General features: G+C 35.7%; 3 protein-coding genes across 5 annotated transcripts; 1 reads left to right on the plus strand and 2 right to left on the minus strand.

Moving 5' to 3' along the window:
• The first annotated feature begins 2012 nt into the window (after nucleotides 1-2012).
• LOC124630543 (casein kinase II subunit alpha) lies at nucleotides 2013-5581 on the plus strand. Of its 2 annotated transcripts, XM_047164499.1 has the most exons (7): nucleotides 2013-2208; nucleotides 2585-2868; nucleotides 3013-3200; nucleotides 3286-3478; nucleotides 3560-3789; nucleotides 3865-4013; nucleotides 4580-5581. In XM_047164499.1, exons 2-7 carry the CDS (start codon nucleotides 2662-2664, stop codon nucleotides 4666-4668), a joined length of 1056 nt encoding a protein of 351 aa, XP_047020455.1. In that variant the 5' UTR covers nucleotides 2013-2208; nucleotides 2585-2661; the 3' UTR covers nucleotides 4669-5581. The 2 variants fall into 2 exon arrangements, with proteins under 2 accessions (XP_047020455.1, XP_047020462.1); XM_047164506.1 differs by lacking the exon at nucleotides 2013-2208 and having other exon boundaries at nucleotides 2566-2868.
• Nucleotides 5582-15922: 10341 nt separating this feature from the next.
• LOC124634002 (cytoplasmic tRNA 2-thiolation protein 2) lies at nucleotides 15923-18771 on the minus strand. Its single transcript, XM_047169399.1, has 4 exons — nucleotides 18312-18771; nucleotides 17614-17969; nucleotides 16759-17043; nucleotides 15923-16224 (listed from the first exon to the last, which is right to left on the minus strand). The coding sequence occupies exons 1-4, from the start codon at nucleotides 18574-18576 to the stop codon at nucleotides 15970-15972; spliced, it is 1161 nt and encodes a 386-aa protein (XP_047025355.1). The 5' UTR covers nucleotides 18577-18771; the 3' UTR covers nucleotides 15923-15969.
• Nucleotides 18772-20508: 1737 nt separating this feature from the next.
• LOC124633242 (probable elongation factor 1-delta) lies at nucleotides 20509-23025 on the minus strand. 2 transcript variants are annotated; one of them, XM_047168417.1, is made up of 7 exons: nucleotides 22867-23025; nucleotides 22305-22392; nucleotides 22087-22176; nucleotides 21528-21716; nucleotides 21260-21413; nucleotides 20934-21175; nucleotides 20509-20609 (listed from the first exon to the last, which is right to left on the minus strand). In XM_047168417.1, the coding sequence occupies exons 2-7, from the start codon at nucleotides 22389-22391 to the stop codon at nucleotides 20571-20573; spliced, it is 801 nt and encodes a 266-aa protein (XP_047024373.1). In that variant the 5' UTR covers nucleotide 22392; nucleotides 22867-23025; the 3' UTR covers nucleotides 20509-20570. The 2 variants fall into 2 exon arrangements, with proteins under 2 accessions (XP_047024373.1, XP_047024379.1); XM_047168423.1 differs by lacking the exon at nucleotides 22087-22176.
• Nucleotides 23026-23236: the final 211 nt, after the last annotated feature.

Genomic DNA, 23236 nt, shown 5'->3' on the forward strand with positions numbered 1-23236 from the left:
CAAAAACCCTTGTAAGACGTTAATATTTGAAAACTAGATGATGCACAATGTATTCTTGTCTCAAATTACCTTTTGAAGAAAGCGTCATATAGATTTGATTGGACCTGTCCACCCAAATCCAAGCCAGTGTCGTCGGTTTGAACTGGAGCTCTACAATCCAAGAACATGCCATTAGAAAGTACATTTGGGTAGGCCGGATCCATGCCGGATCACACATTCACATAAAAAAAACTAAAAAAAAAATGCATTTATCAAAGCATTTACGTTAACAGTAGATATAGGTATGTACAGGGTGTTACAATAATACCCGTTAAGCCGAAAGGGGTTAAATGGTCCTTTATAAAGAGTCTATTAATCATGTTTTTAAGTCATAAAGTGATTTTTGGCTAACAACGATATAATATTTTAAATAATCTATCTTAACGAATTTTTAATGACATGAGAGTTTACAAGGGTCGGCGATGTTTTTGGCAATAATTGTTGTTGCAGCCTTTTTATCGTCCCACTGCTGGGCACAGGCCGCCGCTCACACGGAGAAGGATTGAGCATTAATCATAACGCTTGCTCAATGCGGATTGGTGATTTCAGACTTTATAGTCCAGGTTTTCTCTAGATGTTTTCCTTCACCTTTTTATCAGCCATTGATGTCTAATATGTACTTAGAAAGTACGTGCAAACTTAGAAAACTCGCATTGCAATAATAACTTATTATAATTTTTTTGAATAATTTTGTAACAAACAGCGTCTAAGTTTCAGTTTAGTTGAGCATTTGGCTTTGTTTGAGATTCTTATCTTGTCTATCACATCTGTATCTCTCTGATCTGATATTGAATTCGCCCCTTTTTTTAGCTGATGATTAAATATGTACATATAATTCATTATTCATTATTTTGAAATAAATTCTCACACTAGGAATACTTAGCTGAAAAAAAAGTACAAACAGGATTATACTTAGGAAAATATATTTAGTAGGTACTAAGTTTCTCCATGCCGAAAAGGATAATAAAGCTAAAAACCGAAAAATAATGGAAATATTTTCATTTCTATATTGACTGTATCTCCTCTCAATCTCAATGAGGGATTTTCTTCTTCATTCTTTTTTTTTTTTTTTTTTTTTTTTTTCTTCATTCTTTTCCTAGCTGATCTAGATGGCGCTTGCCAATGTACGTGAATGCAAGAAACGGAACGTCATATCAACGCAACGTCATGTAACTTTCATGTCGTACTGAACCGTTTTTGTAGTCAACGATAAAAAAAAAATAGGGCGTAAAAATGGTTTAAAAGGAGAAAAGTAGTCAGTCAGATTATTATCTGAATGTCCCAAGAGATTTTGAGAACAATTTGTCTGAATTTCTTGGGTCTCGGCTCAATGGGCTCGGTCCAATGTTTTTTTTTACTTGGCAATGGTACACTCACGTAGTAGGTACAACGCCATCTAGAACTTTTTTGAGAACTATTTTTGTTTTAATTCTCAAACTTCAGGACAACATGTTCTCTGAGAAAACCGCCGTTCAAAAAATGCCACGTTTGTAAGCCTATTGAATTTTTGTTCATCATATATTATGACATTTCAAAATATTGTGTTCTCAGCCTCAGTTCCAGTTTTTGCCAACTCAGGGCATTAATCAAATTATATTTTTTGTTCCCTTATCCTATTTTCGTATTACCTACTTTTAATTTTAGTATCTAATTTGTGGAGATAAAAAATAATTACCTAATACGTACTGTAAACAAACATATTAGATATGTTTTGACCTCCTGTATTTTTGTTACTTATAATGAAACTCAAATAAACAACGTGCAACGTTAAAAGTCCAAAACCGTAAACATCCCCAACGATTTTACGTTCGTCGTACGAATATTGTCGTTTCTTTGGTTAGCGACTAGATCATGCAGTGTAAATTTTTCTGGTGATGGTTTTTTTTTGCGAAATCATTTTTGTGATGCGATGATGTAATAAACACACATGGCAACATTCATACCAAAAATTTATGAAGCTGGTAATATTGATAGGGTAGGTAGTAATTTAGTAAAGTAGTGGATAGGTGGGCGTCCATCTTGAAATTTTACTGGGTTTGAGCCGGTTTAGTTCTAATAAAAGTGTATTTTGTAGCTTGGAGTTCATATTAATCGTTAGTTTTCAAGAAGTTTTATGTATGCCGAAACTATACATCAATTAAAATAGGATTAACTACAGTTATGTTTTAGGTATGACCGTCTGCTAAAACATTTAATCGTTTGACGAGTAATGGCGTGCGTTTTTCTCTTTGAAGACACTTTCATATTTTATTTCATGTCGTCAGATCCTATGAATAGTAACATATAACGCATGTGATTTACATTTGTGCAAGTGTCTTCATTATTAAGGATGCTTTAGTAGTAATATTAGTTGGACAGTAATCGTAGCTGGATGTCGTTTTTAGGTTATACATCACAATACTTTAATTGAATAGTGACTTGTAATCATAACCGCCTATGATTCGATTCGTCTGGTCGAATCATTATGCATGAACAAATTGCAGTTAAGTGGAGTTCTTCACCAACATGAATATATGAAAGTGACGTAGAAAATATTTATTCGCAGCATCGTTACTCAAGACATACGCGATTTCCGGAAAGACTATCGCTGATAAAAGCTTAAGTTGGCGAAGGCATAGCACGATGGCAGTGCCGAGTAGAGCGCGGGTATATGCCGATGTCAACTCACAACGTCCGAGAGAATACTGGGATTATGAAAGCTATGTGGTGGACTGGGGCAACCAGGAAGATTACCAGTTGGTGCGTAAGCTTGGGCGCGGAAAGTACAGTGAAGTATTCGAGGCAATAAATATCACAAATAATGAGAAGTGTGTAGTTAAAATATTGAAGGTGAGTCAAATTATTACTTTACAAAGTCCATGAAGTCCTATTCATCGTTATTTACATTCAGTGCCAAACCTGATGATGAGTCTATATTTTATTTGACTATAAGAGAGTCACTTTAAATGCCCTAATTACAGAATTTTATTCCAGCCTGTTAAAAAGAAGAAGATAAAAAGAGAAATAAAAATATTAGAAAACTTAAGAGGAGGCACAAATATAATTACGTTACAAGCTGTAGTCAAAGATCCTGTTTCTCGTACTCCAGCACTCATTTTTGAACATGTGAACAACACTGATTTTAAACAGCTGTATCAAACACTGTCAGATTATGATATAAGGTAAAACAGCAAATTATTTTATGTGAGTTTTCAGCTATTGTCTCATGTAAATACTTGTGAACTTATGTCATTTTACACATTACAGATATTATTTGTATGAACTGCTGAAGGCATTAGATTATTGCCACAGTATGGGCATCATGCATAGAGATGTGAAGCCTCATAATGTGATGATTGATCATGATCACAGAAAATTGCGTCTCATTGACTGGGGGTTAGCAGAGTTCTATCACCCTGGCCAAGATTATAATGTTCGTGTCGCTTCTAGATATTTTAAGGTATGTATTTATTAAATCACTAAGTAGTTTTTTTATTTTCAGTTTATTGTTCTTGTAATAATACAAATGTATCTCTTTCAGGGTCCAGAGCTCTTGGTGGATTATCAAATGTATGATTATTCTTTGGACATGTGGTCACTAGGATGCATGTTAGCATCAATGATCTTCCGCAAAGAGCCATTTTTCCATGGCCATGACAATTATGATCAACTTGTGCGTATTGCAAAAGTGCTGGGCACTGAAGAGCTATTTGAATATTTGGATAAATATCATATAGAATTGGATCCTCGATTTAATGATATACTTGGCAGGTAAGTAAGATTTGAATGAAACTAAAGAAAATTGTAGATGGAATGGACAACCTTTTATTATAAACTTTATTGCAGGCATTCTCGTAAACGGTGGGAGCGGTTTGTGCATTCTGAAAATCAGCACTTGGTGTCTCCTGAGGCATTAGATTTCTTAGATCGTCTTCTACGCTATGATCACTATGAGAGATACACTGCTCGTGAGGCAATGGATCATCCGTACTTCTGTAAGTTTCATTTTTATTCTAGGTTATTTATGCTTGGAATTGGAAATTATCTCTTTAGGAAACAAAGTGGGTAATTGTTTTGAAAAGTTGTAAAAAAAAAACTCAAATTTTGTTTTATTTATTCTACATGCACTAATTACATCTATTGAACATTGAAGCAACATGCAGTAACAATTATTATACTAATGCAACTAAAGAATTAAAAAAACAACTAGTGCCTTCTCCTCCACTATGATTGAGGTTTTTTCCAAATCTCTACAAAAAAAATATCTTATGATCATGTCCATACTTATTTCACAGGTTCAGGAGTAGAACTATGAGAGTAGTTATTAAATAAAAAATAGTAAAAGTTATTTAAAGTAGCAGCATAATAAACAACATCCAAACAATAAAATGTTGTTTTCTACATACTACACATTTATTTTTGTTTTTGTCTTATCAGAAGTAATCAGAATTGTTTGTTTATTTAGTGTCTGTTATGAGATCAGGGTGAAAAAAAAATCCTACTCATCATTGAACTTGTTCCATTTTTGTTAACATTTACAGCACTTATCTTTTATTTACAGATCCAATTGTGAAGGAGCAGGGGCGAATGGTTTCTTCCAATTCTCCAACTCCCAATGCATTGCAAGGACCAATAAGTACTACAGAATAATTGTTACAAAGAGGTGTTAAATGCTCTTTATAATGTATTGATATGATATACTTGTACAAGATTCCGGAAGAAAACACTGTAAAATAACACCAAATAGAGGCCACTGGTGGTGTAAATACATACACAGGGACAGTGAAGGACACACATTCTGTTTAACAAACACTGATATAATTCCAATGCTTGGTAAATGGAATAATTTGGAAAGACAATATAATTTAGTGTTTAATATTAGTAAATCTGGTTTATTCATTGTTTTAAAAGTGTTTTTATCTCTGGTATAACTGCTGACATACATTTGTGAAAGTGCTCGTGTACTCAAGCCGAGTAGATAGATATCTTGTGGTGGGGAGGGTTCAAATTATCAAAGTAAATTCTGAAACATCCATTTTTATATGAAATTCGATAATAATTAATTACTGAGATAAAGAAAAATGCATCGAGTTTCATTGCACTTGATCTTTTGCATTTATTAACCTATGGTATTGATATTGTAATTACTTGTATAATATATTGGTAACACCTGCATACCATTTGCAAATACTGGTTAGCAGCTTTTCGTTGGTACTCTACTTATTAAAATTTTGTATTTATGTAATAGAAGTAAAATGTAGATATGTGTGATATAAATACAAAATTTTAAGATGATTAATTAAGCGTTTTCTTTTATTACGTATTTTATAAAAGAAACCAGCTAATTCTAACATTAGATATTGTCGGATTTAAACATTGTTTTCTATTAGTATATTTTTAATAAGTTACATTAGCTGTCCTCATAAATATTATACATAGAGAAAATCAAATCGTATCTTCAATTGGAAGGTGAGCCTCATGGAGTATAATTTATTTTTAGTGTGATAACTTCAAGTTGTTGCATAAAATTTTCTGAATAAACAATACTAACTTTGCCTGGAAATGTTTTGGATTATTTATGTTCGCAGATCTAAACTGCATATCCTTATCTTTTAAGTTAATTATACATAGTCAAAGAATTACCTACATCATACACAAGACTTAAGTGTATTATAGATTGTTTATTATGTAAATAATGGCTTTTACTTGCTTCCCGACAGTACTGCTTCTCATACCCAGATGAGTTACATTTACAATCGTTTTCCGCTTCCCTCTAGTCAAAGTCGTTTAGGCTGATTAGATTAGCACTTTTTAACGTCAATATTACAAAAAGGACCACCCAAAACGCCCCTCTTTCGCCACTTCCTAGGGTTATGGCTGGAAAGAAGAAGCGGTGAAGAACAAACCTCCCAGCAACACAGCTGTCTTGGAACCTATCCATATCTAATTTCATATCAATAGTTTCGGCCATACTTATATAAGTGTGTGAGAGTATGCTGATAACGGCTCTCCGTACGCTTACGTATCTTCGTCCACTCCCCTCTGCAGTCTGCGTTGCCGACAAAATGCTTGAACTAGCCTAGCCAGCGAATGTGGGCGTAGCCAGCCATGGGCTTCAGAGTGGGGCAACAATCTAAAACAATACTTAATCAGCAAACCATCCACATTCTTACCTCTTTGATTAGATGTTTATATCTTGATAGCGTTTTTTGCCCGTGGTACTACCAATAGTACTACCAGTAGTACCAGGGGTAAATTTTTCTTCCCGTAGTACTACCAAGCGGTCTGGTAGTACCACGGGCAAGAAAAAACTACCCGTGGTTACTACTATCAATTTTTTAGGTTTTTTTCAACCCTTTTGTTGTCACAGTTGATATTGTCGTCCTAGAAAGAGAATTGAAATATATATTTTTTTAATGTGGATATATTTTGGTACTCATTCGTAAATATATCTGGTAGTTGTGAAAATTTGTTTTGAAAATCGACTCTTGTCGATTTTGAGCAACGAAAATACTTAGTTTTTTTTTCACAAATTTGAGTTGAATACCTTGATCTTGTGGGATTTACATGATGTATTTTATGCTATCCCGGTACTTGGTGAGCATTTCCGTCGGGAAATCGGAATACTCAGATAAGTTTGCTGTCCTGGTACACGGGGAGAGCAGTTGCATCTTCTTCTTTCGTGTCGATGACATGTCATATATTGAGACTACACTATTGTCAGCCCAATATGCCGCCACAGCGAGAGCACGGCCGGATGTGCTCATTAAGTCCTCCCGCGAGCAAGTTTCAGGGCACAGTGGACATGCGATTAGGTGGGACATTGTCTGCACTGCAGCCCCGCACTCGGGGTTATTCCCGCTCGGTAACACCCTTTCGTCGACACTGGACGATCGGGAAAAAAAAGTTTCGTTCGTTCACAGTGTTGACGAACGCTACTTATTATTTCGGGAAATTCCCATTCGGTAACACCGTCGTCGACACTGTTGACGATCGGGAAAAAAAAGTTTCGTTCGTTCACAGTGTCCATGAATGCTGGTTTTTATTTTTAAAATATAGAAATAAAAATAAAACATGTCATGTATTTTTAAAGTGTAAAATAGTTATTATGAACATGATAAGGCATTTTTTTTATTTTCTAGTTAATTTTATTTTAAAAGATCTAACATAATCCATTAAAACGTTTTTAAAATCCAAATAAATAAAAACCAGCATTCATGGACACTGAACGAACGAAACTTTTTTTTCCCGATCGTCAACAGTGTTGACAACAAGAACGAAAGGTGTTACCGAACGGGAATTTCCCGAAATAATAAGTAGCGTTCGTCAACACTGTGAACGAACGAAACTTTTTTTTCCCGATGGTCAACAGTGTTCACGAAAGGATGTTACCGAACGGGAATAACCCCGCACTCGCACCCAAGGTCCGTCCCGCCCGCGAAGCCCCACCTACCACTCGATGACAAGTCAGAGTTGCATCGAAATTCCGAGATTGATAGGTTTACTTTTTAACTCCGGTGATTGATGAAAAGTTACGTGTTGCATTCGAGTGCAAAGATTTTTCACCTTGTGCTCTTTTGATTCCTTCGATATTGCTCAGGATTCTAAGTTTTGAAACACTCGCTACGCTCCTGTAGCGAGTAGGCAAACAGTCAAAGTCCGAACTTATTTCAAATATTTTTATATACTTACCTACATATATTTATTTAGGCTCATGATTTAAAGTTATACTAAAATAAGAAAAAAAATATGTTAGAAAGAGTCATCTACTCCAAAATAATTATAACAAAGCAATTTATTTGAGAAGAGCACCCGTTGCGAAGTGTGCCATTTGAGCATGATGTACAAGTTGAGAAGTGCACAAAATCCGTCAATTCCAATGATTCTTTCACTGTTAGGAAGCTACACTCTCTGCGCTGAACGCAAAGTACGTTTTATCCGGGTACGGAAAGAAGTTTCCCCGGACGAGGTGTGATTAGGCAAAAACTCATTTACAGAATACGGCCGAACCAAAAAAGTAAAGTACTAGGACAGCATAACTTACATGATCATATCAATACTCAATGCGGTCGATAATTTTAATGAATAACATTACATACTTAATTATTGGGTAGGTTTGACCTCCTCGACTTTATGCCGGTTTTAATAGGTATCCCGTTCCGCAGCCCGCGGAAAAAAAGATACCCATGTCCCCCCTAGTCTTTTTATTTAGATTTTATATAAGTATTTTGTATGTATTATTTACAGTGGCGGATTAAGAGTATCCGAGGCCCTAAGCACAGAGCCTGTGTAGACCCTCTATTGATTAAATGGAAATGGAACGAATGGAATGGAAGGTAGAAGATATCGACCGAGCGAAGCGAGCGTGACGCCGTAGTTACAAATGCGCGAGCGAAGCGAGCGCGAAGTTTTAATTATTTTTAAGACTCAGAACCAAAATTACGTACAAGGTAGCCCAAACGTACTTAACTTTTTATTTGTTGACAAATATAAAAAACGAGGACGTATAGGTTCTGAATACGCGAGCGAAGCGAGCGGGAAATTTAGAATATTTTTTAAGACTCAGAACCAAAATTACGTCAAATGTAGCCCAAACGTACTTAACTTTTTGTTTGTTGACAAATGTAAAAATGAGGATGAATAGTTTCTGAATACGCGAGCGAAGCGAGCGGGAAATTTAGATTATTTTTTAAGACTCAGAACCAAAATTACGTCAAATGTAGCCCAAACGTACTTAACTTTTTATTTGTTGACAAATGTAAAAATGAGGATGAATAGTTTCTGAATACGCGAGCGAAGCGAGCGGGAAATTTAGATTATTTTTTAAGACTCAGAACCAAAATTACGTCAAATGTAGCCCAAACGTACTTAACTTTTTGTTTGTTGACAAATGTAAAAACGAGGGCATATAGTTTCTGAATACGCGAGCGAAGCGAGCGAAAAATCTTGATTATTTTTAAGACTCAGAACCAAAATAACGTAAAAGGGCTACATTTCAAACCTTCATTTTTTTCTGTTGCACAAGTAAGATGGATATATACGAAAGATCGATAACAAGTCGCGAAGCAAAGCTTCGCGGACCACTTGGGATGCCTCCAGGGACCACCAGTGGTCCGCGGACCACCGGTTAAGAACCACTGATCTAAAGCATCCAAAATTTTTGGATATGATTGTTATATTGCACTCGTAGTTACAGCGTGAGCTTCCCAACGAGTGTCCGACAGCGACTTCAGAACGCTATCATTGCCTATTAATTCTTTTAAAACAGCCCAACGATGAGTAGAAGCAGAAAAAAAATTGTATAACTGCACGATTGAAAAAAAATTCACTGCAATCGTACAACAATCAACAGCACTGCGACCAATCAAGTTTAGAGGCGGGGGTGTATGAAGGGTCACTCCCGAACTGCTCGTGCCTTGTGATTTCGGACATATTTTGGATGAATCTCGATAAAATTTAGGTATAAAATGAAACGCCAGCAGAGGATGGAGGCCCCTGGAGAACAGGGGCCCCAAGCACGTGCTTGTTGTGCTTATCCGTTAATCCGCCACTGATTATTTATTATATAATGTGTATGTATTATGTAGTTGATGTGTTTGTTTGCGTTGTTCTTATCCTTCTTCTTCCTCTTCTAGGCTGTGATGATGACGAATGTTCGGTGTTAGATGGTGGCTGTGTGTTCTGTTCCTGGATGGCTGGTCCCGCTTGCGTGCTTGGTGATGGATGCGTGTTTTGTGTGTCTGATGTTTGTGTGTCAGTGTGTGAGTGTTGTTCTTCTGCTGTTCGTACGAATACTGTGTCTCCTAATACTTTGCTGAGTATGATAGATGAATGTATGGCTGCTTGTTTTTGGAGTATGTGATATTTTAAATAAAACGAAAAACGTAAGTAGATGTTCAATTATTATTTGAGAAAAAAAAACTAAGTGTTTTTGACTCTTGTCGATTTTGAGCAATGAAAAATTTCACAACTACCAGATATATTTACGAAATAGTACCAAAATATATCCTCATTAAAAAAATATATATTTCAATTCTCTTTCTAGGATGACAATATCAACTGTGACAACAAAAGGGTTGAAAAAAACCTAAATTATTGACAGTTGTACCACGGGTAGTTTTTTCTTGCCCGTGGTACTACCAGACCGCTTGGTAGTACTACGGGAAGAAAAATTTACCCGTGGTACTACTGGTAGTACTATTGGTAGTACCACGGGCAACAAACGCTTGATAGTACCTTCATTCAACTTTTTGAAAAGTTAAGTGATTGATCATACAAAAAGAAAAACCTTTTTTACGAAAAATAAAAACCTTTTTTACGAAAAATAAAAACAACAATCATATGGCTAAAACTTCTTAAGCCAGATCTAAAAACTATGCTGAACATCAATCATCATCATCAAAATCGATTCAGCCAAACGAAAGATATAATCGCACATATAGGCACAATTTACCCATTTTTGAAGTATATTTAAGAAAAGCGTCAAAATGATCAAGCCACGACCTTTCAGTAGGTACTCAGATTAAAATATTTATTTTTATGTGTCATCAATACTAATATTATAAAAAGGAAAACTTTGTTTGTTTGGTTGTAATGGATAAACTCAAAAACTACTGGACCGATTTTAAATATTCTTTTACCATTAGAAATCTATATTATCTGCGAGTAACATAGGCTATATTTTATCCCGGTGCGGGCAGTAGCTCCCACGGGACGCGGGTAGAACCGCGGGAAAACGGCTAGTTTTACAATATAGAACTTCGTTACGCGAGCTATGCCATGTTAATTATGATTTGATTTCTCGTAGTACTTAGATGAAGGCTAGGTTGATAGTTTTAACTAAGTATTGGTATTGAAAAGCCATCACAAAACAAGGTTTCTCGAAGGCTGACGCGTCCAGTTTTACAATACCGGTGTAGTTTGATTTTTTCCAGGGGCGCTCCTCTACGCCCTAGAAACCGTGGCGTCCGGGTTCACCACAACACTGTCCCACCGAGGCTACGGCCATGGGTACCGCAACCACAACCATCGGCTGGTGTAAGCGTGGCTTCGCGTTGCTGTAGCCGAGTCGTCGAGTCTGAGCTTCTGATCCGCTTACTTTACGTGGTTACGTTAAGTTACGTAAAGTGGACGACTGTTTGATGCTGAGGGGAAATGGTGACGATCCGTTCCCGAGTTGATATTTTATAGTCTTTGGCTGTGACCCTTTAACTGTCTGTCTGTCTGGTAATTGCGACTGCGTACGAGTGTGCTTTTTGCATCGATATATATGTCAATGGCTTTTTGGTTGAAGTGAGTTTTACAACGTCGATATTTATCGCTGTTATAAAAACCAAAGACTTTCCCCGCAGCTATCACTCTCTTTCTTGTTGCGTATTCCACACATGGTGATAGGCAGAGGTGGATCTTCGACTTGTAGGGCAGCGGCCCTGGGCATTTTTTTTTACTTAATAACATAAATCCTGTCTCCTCTCTGTCTGTCTTTTCTTCACGCCTAAACTACTGAGCCGATTTGTGTGAAATTTGGTACAGACATAGTTTGGAACTTGAGAAAGGACATAGGATAGTTTTTATTCCAAAAGATATTAAAATAAAAATAAAATTTATTCCGAACGTAATTTATAGCGCCATCTATTGGTCAAACCAAAAATCTGCCGGAAATAACTATTCCACGCGAAGTCGCGGGCAAAAGGTAGTAGTAAATATGTTAATAATTTAGGTCCCGGATTACATTCATTTAAAAATGTTTGCCTTAAGGGTACGAAGCAAGAAGATAATTTCCAAATCAAGGGGGCACCGTGCTGCCCGGGTAATTTTGTTGTGGATATTCCACTGGAATTTGGGCCGTATACAGAAAGAAAGCTGGAAACTTATAAGCGCTTATCGGCACTTGACAGCGCTGGTAACCCGCACAGAAAAAATATATGAACACGCGCCGATAAGCGCTTATAAGTTTCAGCTTCTTCCAGCTTTCTTTCTGTATACGGCCTTAGACAGGTAGTCGCACCATGTAAAACATTGGTAAGTAATACCTTCCTACTCAACTGCATCCGGTTAAACTACTATTGATGTAGATTGTCTACTGCCCAATATGGTTGGGAAAAGGCTAGGCGGATTATTGTACAAAGCATATTAATGTTTTTTTTGCAAATTGCTCGTCGCACTATAAAGTTATAAGTATTGTAATTTATTGAAAGAACACATAAATAATTCGGTCTTTTGAATGAAGCCGGTAGCTACGGTGCGTATTTACAGTATATACATGGCTATTACGCAAGCGTGTGAAACTAGTCGCGAATAGATTGGAATTCACTTTTTATACAAAGTCTTCCGATGTATACAGCAGCAGTACGCAAATACTCCCATATATTTTGTAGTGGCCAAAGTATCTTGCTTTGTTCCATAATATACAGTGCTAGTCCGCATGCAAACTAATCGTGTATACATTGTGTATACATTGGAATAGGCGCGAAAAACTACGATTCCAATCTATTCGCGAGCAGTTGCATGCTCGCCATTTTGATTAAAACACGACCTAGCATTTAATGTTAATTTAAATATTAATAATGCTCGTTCCATTAAAAAACATTGTATTAAAAATTGAAGTTAGTGACGAAAACGAATCGCTGCAAAACCGACTCCACGTAGTCTTGTCTGCCCTACCCCTAGAGTGCAATTCAAAACCGCGTAGGCGCGGAGGGGCGAGGCGACCTGCGAGCTGAAGCGCAGGTAGTTTTAACGCCCGCCGACGCGGCTGAGGCTGGCCGGCAGAGCCGGCCAGCAAGCCGAAGCTGCGGTGGTGAGCGTGAAAACCATCTGCGACTATAAGCTCGCATGGGACCGCCGGAGCCCCGCAGCACCGGAGCCGTGACAGAAGCTATGCTTGCTGCATGTTGCTTGCTTACATTAAAAAATTAGAAGCTAATTAAATATATTTTATGATGTCATTTAATAGTATTTTAGAAGTTTACTGTTAGAATGCCTGCTACAAAAGATGCTAAAAAGTAACCATCATGCTGAGTTGTATTTAGAGTGGTTTACTTAGAAGATAACTATAGTGGCTAAGATAGTATTATTTAGATGCTCGTTAATTGTGGCTGACTTAATAATTTAGAAGGCAACATACATTTTTGTTTAATTAGCATTTTTAATAAACAAACTCAGATTCAAAGCCATTTTTATTTAATGCTTTACCTAATATAAATTTTGTATAGTTAAATTTGACCGTGTATAAATTGGAAAGATGCATGTGCACGTCTAAGCTACGAATTATACGCGAGCAGTACGCAAAATTCGTGTATACTTTGAAATCACAAATTAAAAAACAGCATTACAAAATATCAGCGAGCAGTTTCCTATGGATGCGTTTTGGCTATGTACAGTCTGTAAATACGCAGCTACGGTAGCAGTAGGTACAAGAAAGCGCGATTTTTTTGTTATATTATGGTAGGTAGGTGCTATGCAAAAGGTACCAGTAGTAAAGTAGGTATGTAGGATGTTTTCACCCACTTTCACAAATATGGATTAACCTATATCTATACGTACTAATAGATTATAAGTATTTCTAATAAGTAATAGAGGTAACTTTATTTGTTTGTACCCTAGAGGCTCCGATAGTGCCGGACCGATTTTGAAAATCTCACGGTTGAGAAGTTAGATTTATCACCCGAGTAACATAGGCTATATTTTGTCCGGGTATGGAAAGTCATTTCCCCGGGATGCGAATGAAACCGCGGTGAACAGCTAGTTTTATACACTTATTATAAGATATCCTGGAGAAAAATATTTATATAAAACCATGTTAAATATGGACAAAGCGAGCGATCGTGAATGTTTATAAAAATAAGCAAAGAAGTAATTTGGGAAATTGGTTATTGATATAACCGTGTATCGGGAACGGAGATCATGTAAGTAAATGTCGATTGTGCGCCAGTCTCGTTACGGTCGTGTTGGATTGCCATTCCATTGGACTAGGAGAGTGACGGAATAGAGATTGCACCTGTGCCTGTGCAAATGTTTGTGTATTATGTCCTGTTAGGGCTGCCATCTCGAATTTCGCCAAACCTGGACAAATATTAAAAAAACCCGGACATTTGGCGTAAATCGCATTTTTTCCCCGAACGAGTACGATTTTTTAAAACAAAATAATACCTAATTTGTAATCCATTTACTATTAACATATACTTAAATTCAATGAGGTGCTTCCTTACATGAAAAGTGTCTGTTACTTGAAACCCCGCCCGGACCGCCCCCGGACGGCCTCCAAACGAGGACAAATCCGGGGAAACCCGGACGGATGGCAGCCCTATGTGCAGCTGACATATCTTCTTATGCTACTGCTCCATCTCCGTTCCGAAGCATTCCGTTCAGAAGCATAATGCTTCTGCTCCACCTGCGTTAGCGTTAACGTTAATGTCAATGGCCAACTACACGTTACTTATTGCATTAAAAATGCGTGTTGGCTACACTTAGGTTACAATGCCGCAAGAGTTAATCCCTCATGAAGTAACGCGTTAACACACATTAAAGAGGTTAAACTTAGGCACACAAAATAATTCTAAAAACTAAAGCTTTCTCATTTGACCATTCCATTATCGTGCTCGTAAAATGCAGTTACCGCTTAAACAAAGTATCTACACTCGTCCTTGCATGCGTGCAATGAGATGGCATTAATGTAGCCAACATCACTTAGCGCTCTAAGCTACGCACTAAAACCCTTTGATGTGTCCAAAAAACCGACACCCGAGTTATCGCTTAACGTTTAATGCTATTAATATTGCCATTAGTATAAATTGACATTAAAACGTTGGCCACATCTGCGTAATGCCAAAATTTAACGCGTTAAGACGCAGGTGGAGCAGTAGCATTAGCGTTAAAGTTAATGTCAATGGACATTAAAAATGCGTGTTGGCTACACTTAGGTTACAATTCCGGAAAGAGTTAATCCCTCATGCTACTGCTCCACCTGCGTCTTAACGCGTTAAATTTTGGCATTACGCAGATGTGGCCAACGTTTTAATGGCAATTTATACTAATGGCATTATTAATAGCATTAAACGTTAAGCGATAACTCGGGTGTCGGTTTTTTGGACACATCAAAGGGTTTTAGTGCGTAGCTTAGAGCGCTAAGTGATGTTGGCTACATTAATGCCATCTCATTGCACGCATGCAAGGACGAGTGTAGATACTTTGTTTAAGTTGTAACTGCATTTTACGAGCACGATAATGGAATGGTCAAATGAGAAAGCTTTAGTTTTTAGAATTATTTTGTGTGTCTGAGTTTAACCTCTTTAATGTGTGTTAACGCGTTACTTCATGAGGGATTAACTCTTTGCGGAATTGTACCTAAGTGTAGCCAACACGCATTTTTAATGCAATAAGTAACGTGTAGTTGGCCATTGACATTAACGTTAACGCTAACGCAGGTGGAGCAGGAGCATCATGAAGTCACGCGTTAACACACATTAAAGAGGTTAAACTCAGACACACAAAATAATTCTAAAAACTAAAGCTTTCTCATTTGACCATTCCATTATCGTGCTCGTAAAATGCAGTTACCGCTTAAACAAAGTTTCTACACTCGTCCTTGCATGCGTGCAATGAGATGGCATTAATATAGCCAACATCAATACGCACTAAAACCCTTTGATGTGTCCAAAAAACCGACACTCGAGTTATCGCTTAACGTTTAATGCTATTAATAATGCCATTTGTATAAAATGCCATTAAAACGTTTGCCACATCTGTGTAACGCCAAAATTTTACGCGTTAAGACGCAGATGGAGCAGGAGCATTAGTCAGAATAGCAGCCACGGCCGACAGTCGGTATGGACGCCGTAGTTAACCATATTCGGTTCATTTGTGTAGTGATACAACAAGAACACAATAATAAAAAGATCTCGAGTGTTTTCAAATTATATATATAAATATATTAAAATGTCATAAATAATGCTATAACTTTAAAACTTCTTCTATGTATGGCGGTAATTTAGTTTGATTCATTTCTGATTGATTCCTACTGCAACCGTAACACAAATATTTATTAATTAGCGGGAAGACTGAAGGAGTAGCGTCACTTTCCAAGGAACTGATATCTGGATTATTGTCTAAATATTGTCTAAACTGCGCATTTCCCAATGAAACTTTTCTTGATATATTTGTTGCTTCAAGAGCTGAAATATTTAAATCCCTGGTGTGCAAGTTGCTCTGAAAGAAAAACAGTATTTTTAATAAATAGGTAGATCATATAGAAATATCAGAAGTACATACGATTATTACAATGAGATAAGAGGTCTTGTGTATGAGTTCTGTACAAAGTAGGCAATAAGCATAATAAAATCCGTAAGAACTAAGGAAGGTTTTAGAGGACCCCTAGAGCCCCCGCACCCCCAGGTCTAACTTGCTGTGTTGCGTTTGGCCTTGATGAGAACTTGCACCAAAGTAGCTTGGAAAAGACGATATATAGTTTTAAGGAGTCCTTTTCGATTTAATTTTTTTTTTTTGATATTCATTCTTATTAATGAGAAACAGAAAAAAGCATACTATTTATTTATATAAATAGAGGGCGCCAGCGAATGTTTTAAGGATTTTGAGTATTGAAAAGCATACACAGAAGAAAGGCTGATCTACGACCCGGCAAACTGAATCCTGAGATGGCGCGCGTGGTGCTGCCTAAAGCCAGACCGCCCTTGCTTGGGATAAATAGATTGTCAGTATAATGAAAGGAAAAATACTACATACCTTACAGATTACACATTTTTCTTGCATATTTCGTTCATCATTCATTCTTTCTTGGTTACCAATTTTGTCAGCTGTTTTACAAACAGTAGATATGGTAGCCTGAAAATCCTTTTGTAGATCAGATACAAATGAAGCAATTACTGACTGCAGGCTGTTACTTATCACATCCTTCTCGTGAAAAGGACTCAGTTGTTTAATCGCAACATAATAATCCAGTTCTTCTTTGCTGATGTCTTTTATTGGTCTTAAAATTTTTATTTCTTTGTCACGAACATCGCAAAAGCCCTGTAAATAATATAAAATAAAGAATTTAATACATTAAACAGAAAAAAACAAACATGTAAGAAGCCTGTACTGGCCCTGTATGTATCAAGTACAAAATAATGTAATTTTGAAATATGCTGTTCTACAATTCATAAAAAAACTTATATTGAACATAAGGAAAGCAGTCCATATTAACTCACACATGAGAATATCACTAAAATTCCTTGACTGCCAATCTATTTACTATACTATATCTAGATTATAATTAATATAAAACAGCTAACAATCACTAACTAACTAATCCATGGTTGGTGCCATTTGCACACATGTATTTCTTTGCACAAAAGAGGCATGCAAACACTACTCATAGTGTTACATACACTATGAGTAGTGTTTGGATGCCTCTTTTACACTTCTTCTACTTTCTTTTACTTTTACACACTACTCATAGTGTTACATACACTAGTGTTGTTGTCTCATAGTGTTACATACACTATGAGTAGTGTTTGCATGCCTCTTTTGAGTAAATTAATATATATGTTTCCTGGCAATCTGGTGTACTGGCTAGGAAGGATTAAAATGAGTACTTACAATGTCATCTTGTACTTGTGATCCTCTACCCGTAGCCAGGTTTGTTAATAAGTTTATTGCCAGAGTGCTTGTTGTTTCTCCAGTGAAAACAATACGGCATTTGACTTTCTTTGCAAACTCAACTAGTAAATTGCGTTTTACTTTTAGTAAAAAATCTGTAGCAGCTGTTATAGGCATACTGTTCAACATATCATGAAATAATTTTACTTTATTTTCTTCAGTTTCTGGTATACAGTTTGCCTCAGGAATGTCAAATTTTAAGTCCATATACTCGGCAAGATGAATGATATAAACATTGATATTATACTTATTACATTGTTTTATTACTGCCTGTGCAGAATCTTTCCTTTCTTCATCTAAAATTGAAATTTTATATATAACAGATTATCTATTACTATTTTTATATTGTATTGTTGTATATTGAATTTGCTACATGGTAGATAGATAGATGTCAAACTCCTGTAATAAATAATGTAATGTGTGTGATACTAAACAGTAATACTGTTGTTTGTCTTGATTGTCTTAACCTGTAGTCTGTCACTGTACTTATTAAATAAATAAATTATCCATTAAGCTATAGAGTACATGTAATCCGATCCTAAGATGACCCACTATCCATATGCCTGCATGTGACCAGTTAATTGCCGACACAGGCCCTATCTTAGCGTACAAATTCTATTAAGATAAAACGAACTTACCAAGTAAATGTACAAAAAATGGGACTATACGTAGTTTTTTTGTATTTTCCAATGTTACAGCATGGTTGACTAAATCTAATAACACTGTAGAACCAACACCTCCAGAGATACCAATCAAAACATTTTCATTTGGTATCAAAATTTTATTTTTACCAATACATGCACGAAATTTGTGATTAGTGTTGACCATAAAACAGTCATCACAGTAATAATCTTTTTTTCTCAATAACACTGTGTGAGAAGAATCACACTTTTTGCAATTCATTATGCTTGTTGTATTTTATTTGCAGATTGATAGATACTTGAAATTTTATGTGGTTGAATCTACGGTTCGATCACGAGTACTTTGTTGTGTATTTAATGTATTACTTTCCTCTATTATATAAAATAATAGAAGTATGCACGAGAAATTAATACTCTCATTCATAATATTATTTGTAGGTTATGTTTTATTATTAAAGTGACAGTGACCAGTGTTGCCAACAAGGTGAATCTAAAACTTGCTAAACTGATGTTAAAATTTTGCCAAAATTATGCTAATTTGCTTTATAATATTGCCAGAAAATAAGCTAACATTTTTCAATGTCAAATACAACGTTATTTAATTTTAAATGTTTATTAATCAACAAAATTTTGATTTATTCCGATGAAGACGAAGATATTAACATTACTAAATAAAATGTTAATATCTTCGTCTTCATCGGCAGGCTCGGCAGCTGATGTGCATGTAGACGTGGAAGCCTTATTCTCAAGACTATAACTCTCCTTGGTACCTATAGAGCGCAGTACGTTATCCGGAACTGTGTAAGAATAGCAGCATTTCCCTGCCCTCTTTAGGCCGAATCTGACGTATAGAATGGCATTTAAAGTTTTTATCGACAAACGGTTGCGAAGTTTAGTTTTGACTATATTCATTTGGCTGAAAACGCGTTCAATTTCTGCGTTGGAATGAGGTAGTGATAATAATGATATTGCTAACTGAGATAAATCTGCAAAGGGGTTATTACCAGCTGCCCTATCCAACTATAAAGAAGTACATCAACAATAAAAAACAAATGACAATTACAGTATATTTTATATAGGTATATATTTTTGAAGTAATTGGACTTAAAAAAGGAAAGTAAACTTGTTATTCATAATTATTTTATATGCCAAAAAATATGCTATTTGCTAAATAACTTATAAAAATGCTAAACAACATAAAAATATGCCAAATCTAGCATAAAATTTGCTAAATTGGCAACACTAACAGTGACATACATTGACATTATATATATTATATATTATATATTATAGCTTTGTTTATATTAAAAATAAAATAGAGGGCCGCAACATAGTAATTTTTAACGTACATATATCGATATTTTTAACCGACTTCCCAGAATAAGCTTCTCTATCAGACAAAAGATAAATCATAATGATTTTAGGCAAACAGTTGTTTTAGTGGTAAAAAATCGCAGAACTCTCTGAATTGCTACATTGGTTTTGATATTGAGGGTATCCAATCTGTAACTGGCGTCTGTTGCACACTTAACTAGTCACTCAAATGGAATATAGATATTTTTTTCTATCGGTATTCTAGTTCGAAATTATTGATTGCTCAAAAGCCATAGCATAACAAAGTATGAATAAAAAATCAAATATTTATTTAAAAGTACCCTCAAAACGAAAGGCAAACAGATAATAACCCGTACTATGTTGACGCATTAGCCGCGGGGCGTCTGTCGAGCCATTGGCTTTCGGGACTCTCAAGCAAGATATTTTTATTATTTTACTCTTTGTATTTCATAATGCCGATGCATGTACATAAAGTGATGTTATTTTAATACAACCATGATATGGACCACGCCTCGGCAAACGTAGTGTAGGACGTCCTCAGGCACGGTGGAGTGATGACTTGCGCAAGACGGTTGGCAGGAGCTGGATGCGAGAAGCCGAAAATCGATCTCAGTGGCGTGCACTTGGAGAGGCCTATGTCCAGCAGTGGACTGCGATAGGCTGATGATGATGATATGGACTCCCACGTAACATAATCGAAACTAAAATGGCACGTTTTATTACATTAATAACAAGTAGAGATCTATAATTCTATGTAACATTTTTCATTCCTTCAGCATTAGTTACGCTGATTTGAAAGATGCATTTTCGATGATTTACGTGGGGACCGTCGATATATATCAACAATAAAACAAGAAAATTGGAAAAAAGGCACATTTATTACTTCAGTTTATTTAGAAGTTACTGAATCTTTTAGTCTTGTTACACTTTGTTGAAGGCGGCTATGTCAACACTTTGTACCTGTAACAAGTAAAAAAAAAACTGTTAAACCTAAATCTTGATAATTTATTAACTCAGGCAGTTAAATATACAATTTTATCATTTACCAGATGTATTTCGCACCAAACAAAATGGAGGCTCGAAACTAACTCCATAGTACAAGTAGAGCTTGTCAAGCTGAAGTGGGGTGCATCCCCACCCCCACTACTGCATTTAAAGTATATGTGCACAGTCAATAGGGTAGTGGGGTGTGTAATTTCAGCTTATTACTCAAGTCACCATAATGTGTGGCCAGATCTATAAAAACCCTAATTAATGAAAATGTCAATTCAAATGAAAACTTACAAAGTCTTCAAATTTTTCTATCTCTTCGGTTAGCCAATCGACAGACACTTTGTCATCTTCAACAACACATGAAATTTGTAGTTTCTTAATTCCATATGCAAGAGGTACAAGTTTAGCAGCTCCCCACAAAAGGCCATCAGTTGTTATTTCTCTGACTGCTTTTTCCATAGCTGCCATATCAGTTTCATCATCCCAAGGCTTTACATCCAAAATGATGTTAGATTTGGCAATGAGTACAGGCTCTGCAATACAACAATTGAAAAAGTTATTATCATATTTGAGAAGTCACAAAATATAAAAAAAAGATACTTAATGATAGAACATACTTTTGGCTTTCTTGGCATTATATGCTGCTAGACGTTCCTCTCTAATTCTTGCAGCCTCTGCAGTCTCTTCTTCATCATCAGATCCAAATAAGTCCACACCATCATCATCATCTTCTTCTTGAGCTTTAGCTGCTGGTGCACTGGGTGCAGGGGCCTGATAGAAACAAATTTATCACTGTTTGTATGCTGCTACTTAGATTTATGAGTGAAGTCAGAAATTATATTATTCTAGTAATAGCACAGCTTATAGAAGGTGTTGAAATCTTACTTTGGAAGATTCAGTTTTGGCACCACCACCTGTTGATTCCAATGTCTCTACTCTGGCTTGAAGACTAATAACCAAATTGCGCAAATCATTGATGGCTTTCTTCAGGTCACTGTTTTCTTTCTCCAGAGTATTGACTTTGTTAGTCAATTCTGTGTTCGGAACTCCAGCCAAGGTAGCAACACTGTCCATCTGTGAATGTGCATAAAATTAAGACTTTTAGACAAAACATTATGGTTGAAATATGAAAAGATGGTGGAGTTAGACCTAAGTAGTAATTTGGTCATATCAATCAAAGTTGCAATTTTCATTAAACACCTATGTTTTGCCATCTATGTATATATATTAATAAAATGAAATATACTATAATTTTCTAATATTATAATTTGTAAATAAAAATACATTTGTATACATTATTTAGCTATTACTGATTACTGCACTCAAATTTTACATACTACATATAAGCAAATTCTGAACTATTAAGGCATTATTATAAAATATAAAGCAAACAAAAACTACAAAAAGAATATGTGTGAATATTAATAAAATGTTGTTTACTCACACATTCTAAAGAATCTTTAATATGTTGTCTAGCTTTAGCAACTTCACTGGCCAAAGAAGAGCGAGCTACTGAAAGTGGTGTAGCTTGGACCTACAAAGTTTCAACAAAATATTTAACATACTTCAAATAGACAAGAATATATAAGACACTATATCTATTTACAATGAGTAAACGTATCTGAAAGGTTTCATATTATTAGCTGAGAGCTAAATACAAACCTTTGATAATGATTCATAATAATTTCGTTCAGCATCACCATAGATGTTTTTGTCCAACCAAATCTTCTCATGTACCAAGGCAGACATTCTGAAAATAATTTATAAAAGTTTTTAGTGCTTATATTAGCAACAAAGTAAGTGATCATTACTAGTTAACAAATTCGTGCGACAGTTTAATATACATAAAACTGTAGGAACCTAAGTTAATTTTATTATTGTAATTTATTTTTTATCATTTTTGTCTAAATTAAATCGGAAGTCCTTTAATTTTAGGTTATGATTATTTCGTGGCTTTTGTTAGGTCAGAGGGTAACTTCACTTAGTATTAAATAATACAGGTTCTTCAGCTGCGAGAAACCAGGAACAAACTCATGAATAACATATTTATTGTAGTCATAGTGGGATAAGTTTAAATTATCATTTGGGTGAAATAAAACCCCAGTTGGCAGATTGAGGCGCCAGATAAAACTTTCAAATTTCGACAACATTTAGAGGTTATACGTTCTAATTATTGTAAAATAAAAATAGAGAAATGGTAATATAAAACATGCTAAAAACTTACGTAATATATATCGAAAGATATTATTAAGATAGCAAATTAAACGAATCACAAAATAACATTCAAATCTGAACTTTTCAACAGGATAAAAACCGCACTCGTCGGTTTTTTGATGGGCACGTCGGAAAGAGAGAAATGCAAGAAAGAGAACGAGCACTTTGACAGTTCGTGCACCACAACCAATCACATTGCAGTTTTAGTTCGTTCCACGACGACAATCACGTCGACGATGTTTTCCATTTCACACGTGGACTGACGTTTTATTTATTTATTTTTGTTGCTGGTAACTCGAACTTGAATGTGAATTTACTTTATTTTCTCGTGGTAGAGTGTAAAAAACTTTAATTTAAATATAAAAGATAGTAATTCTTTA

This window comes from Helicoverpa zea, chromosome 1 (genome assembly GCF_022581195.2).
Source record: "Helicoverpa zea isolate HzStark_Cry1AcR chromosome 1, ilHelZeax1.1, whole genome shotgun sequence".
In the NCBI taxonomy this organism is placed as follows: Eukaryota; Metazoa; Arthropoda; class Insecta; order Lepidoptera; family Noctuidae; genus Helicoverpa; species Helicoverpa zea.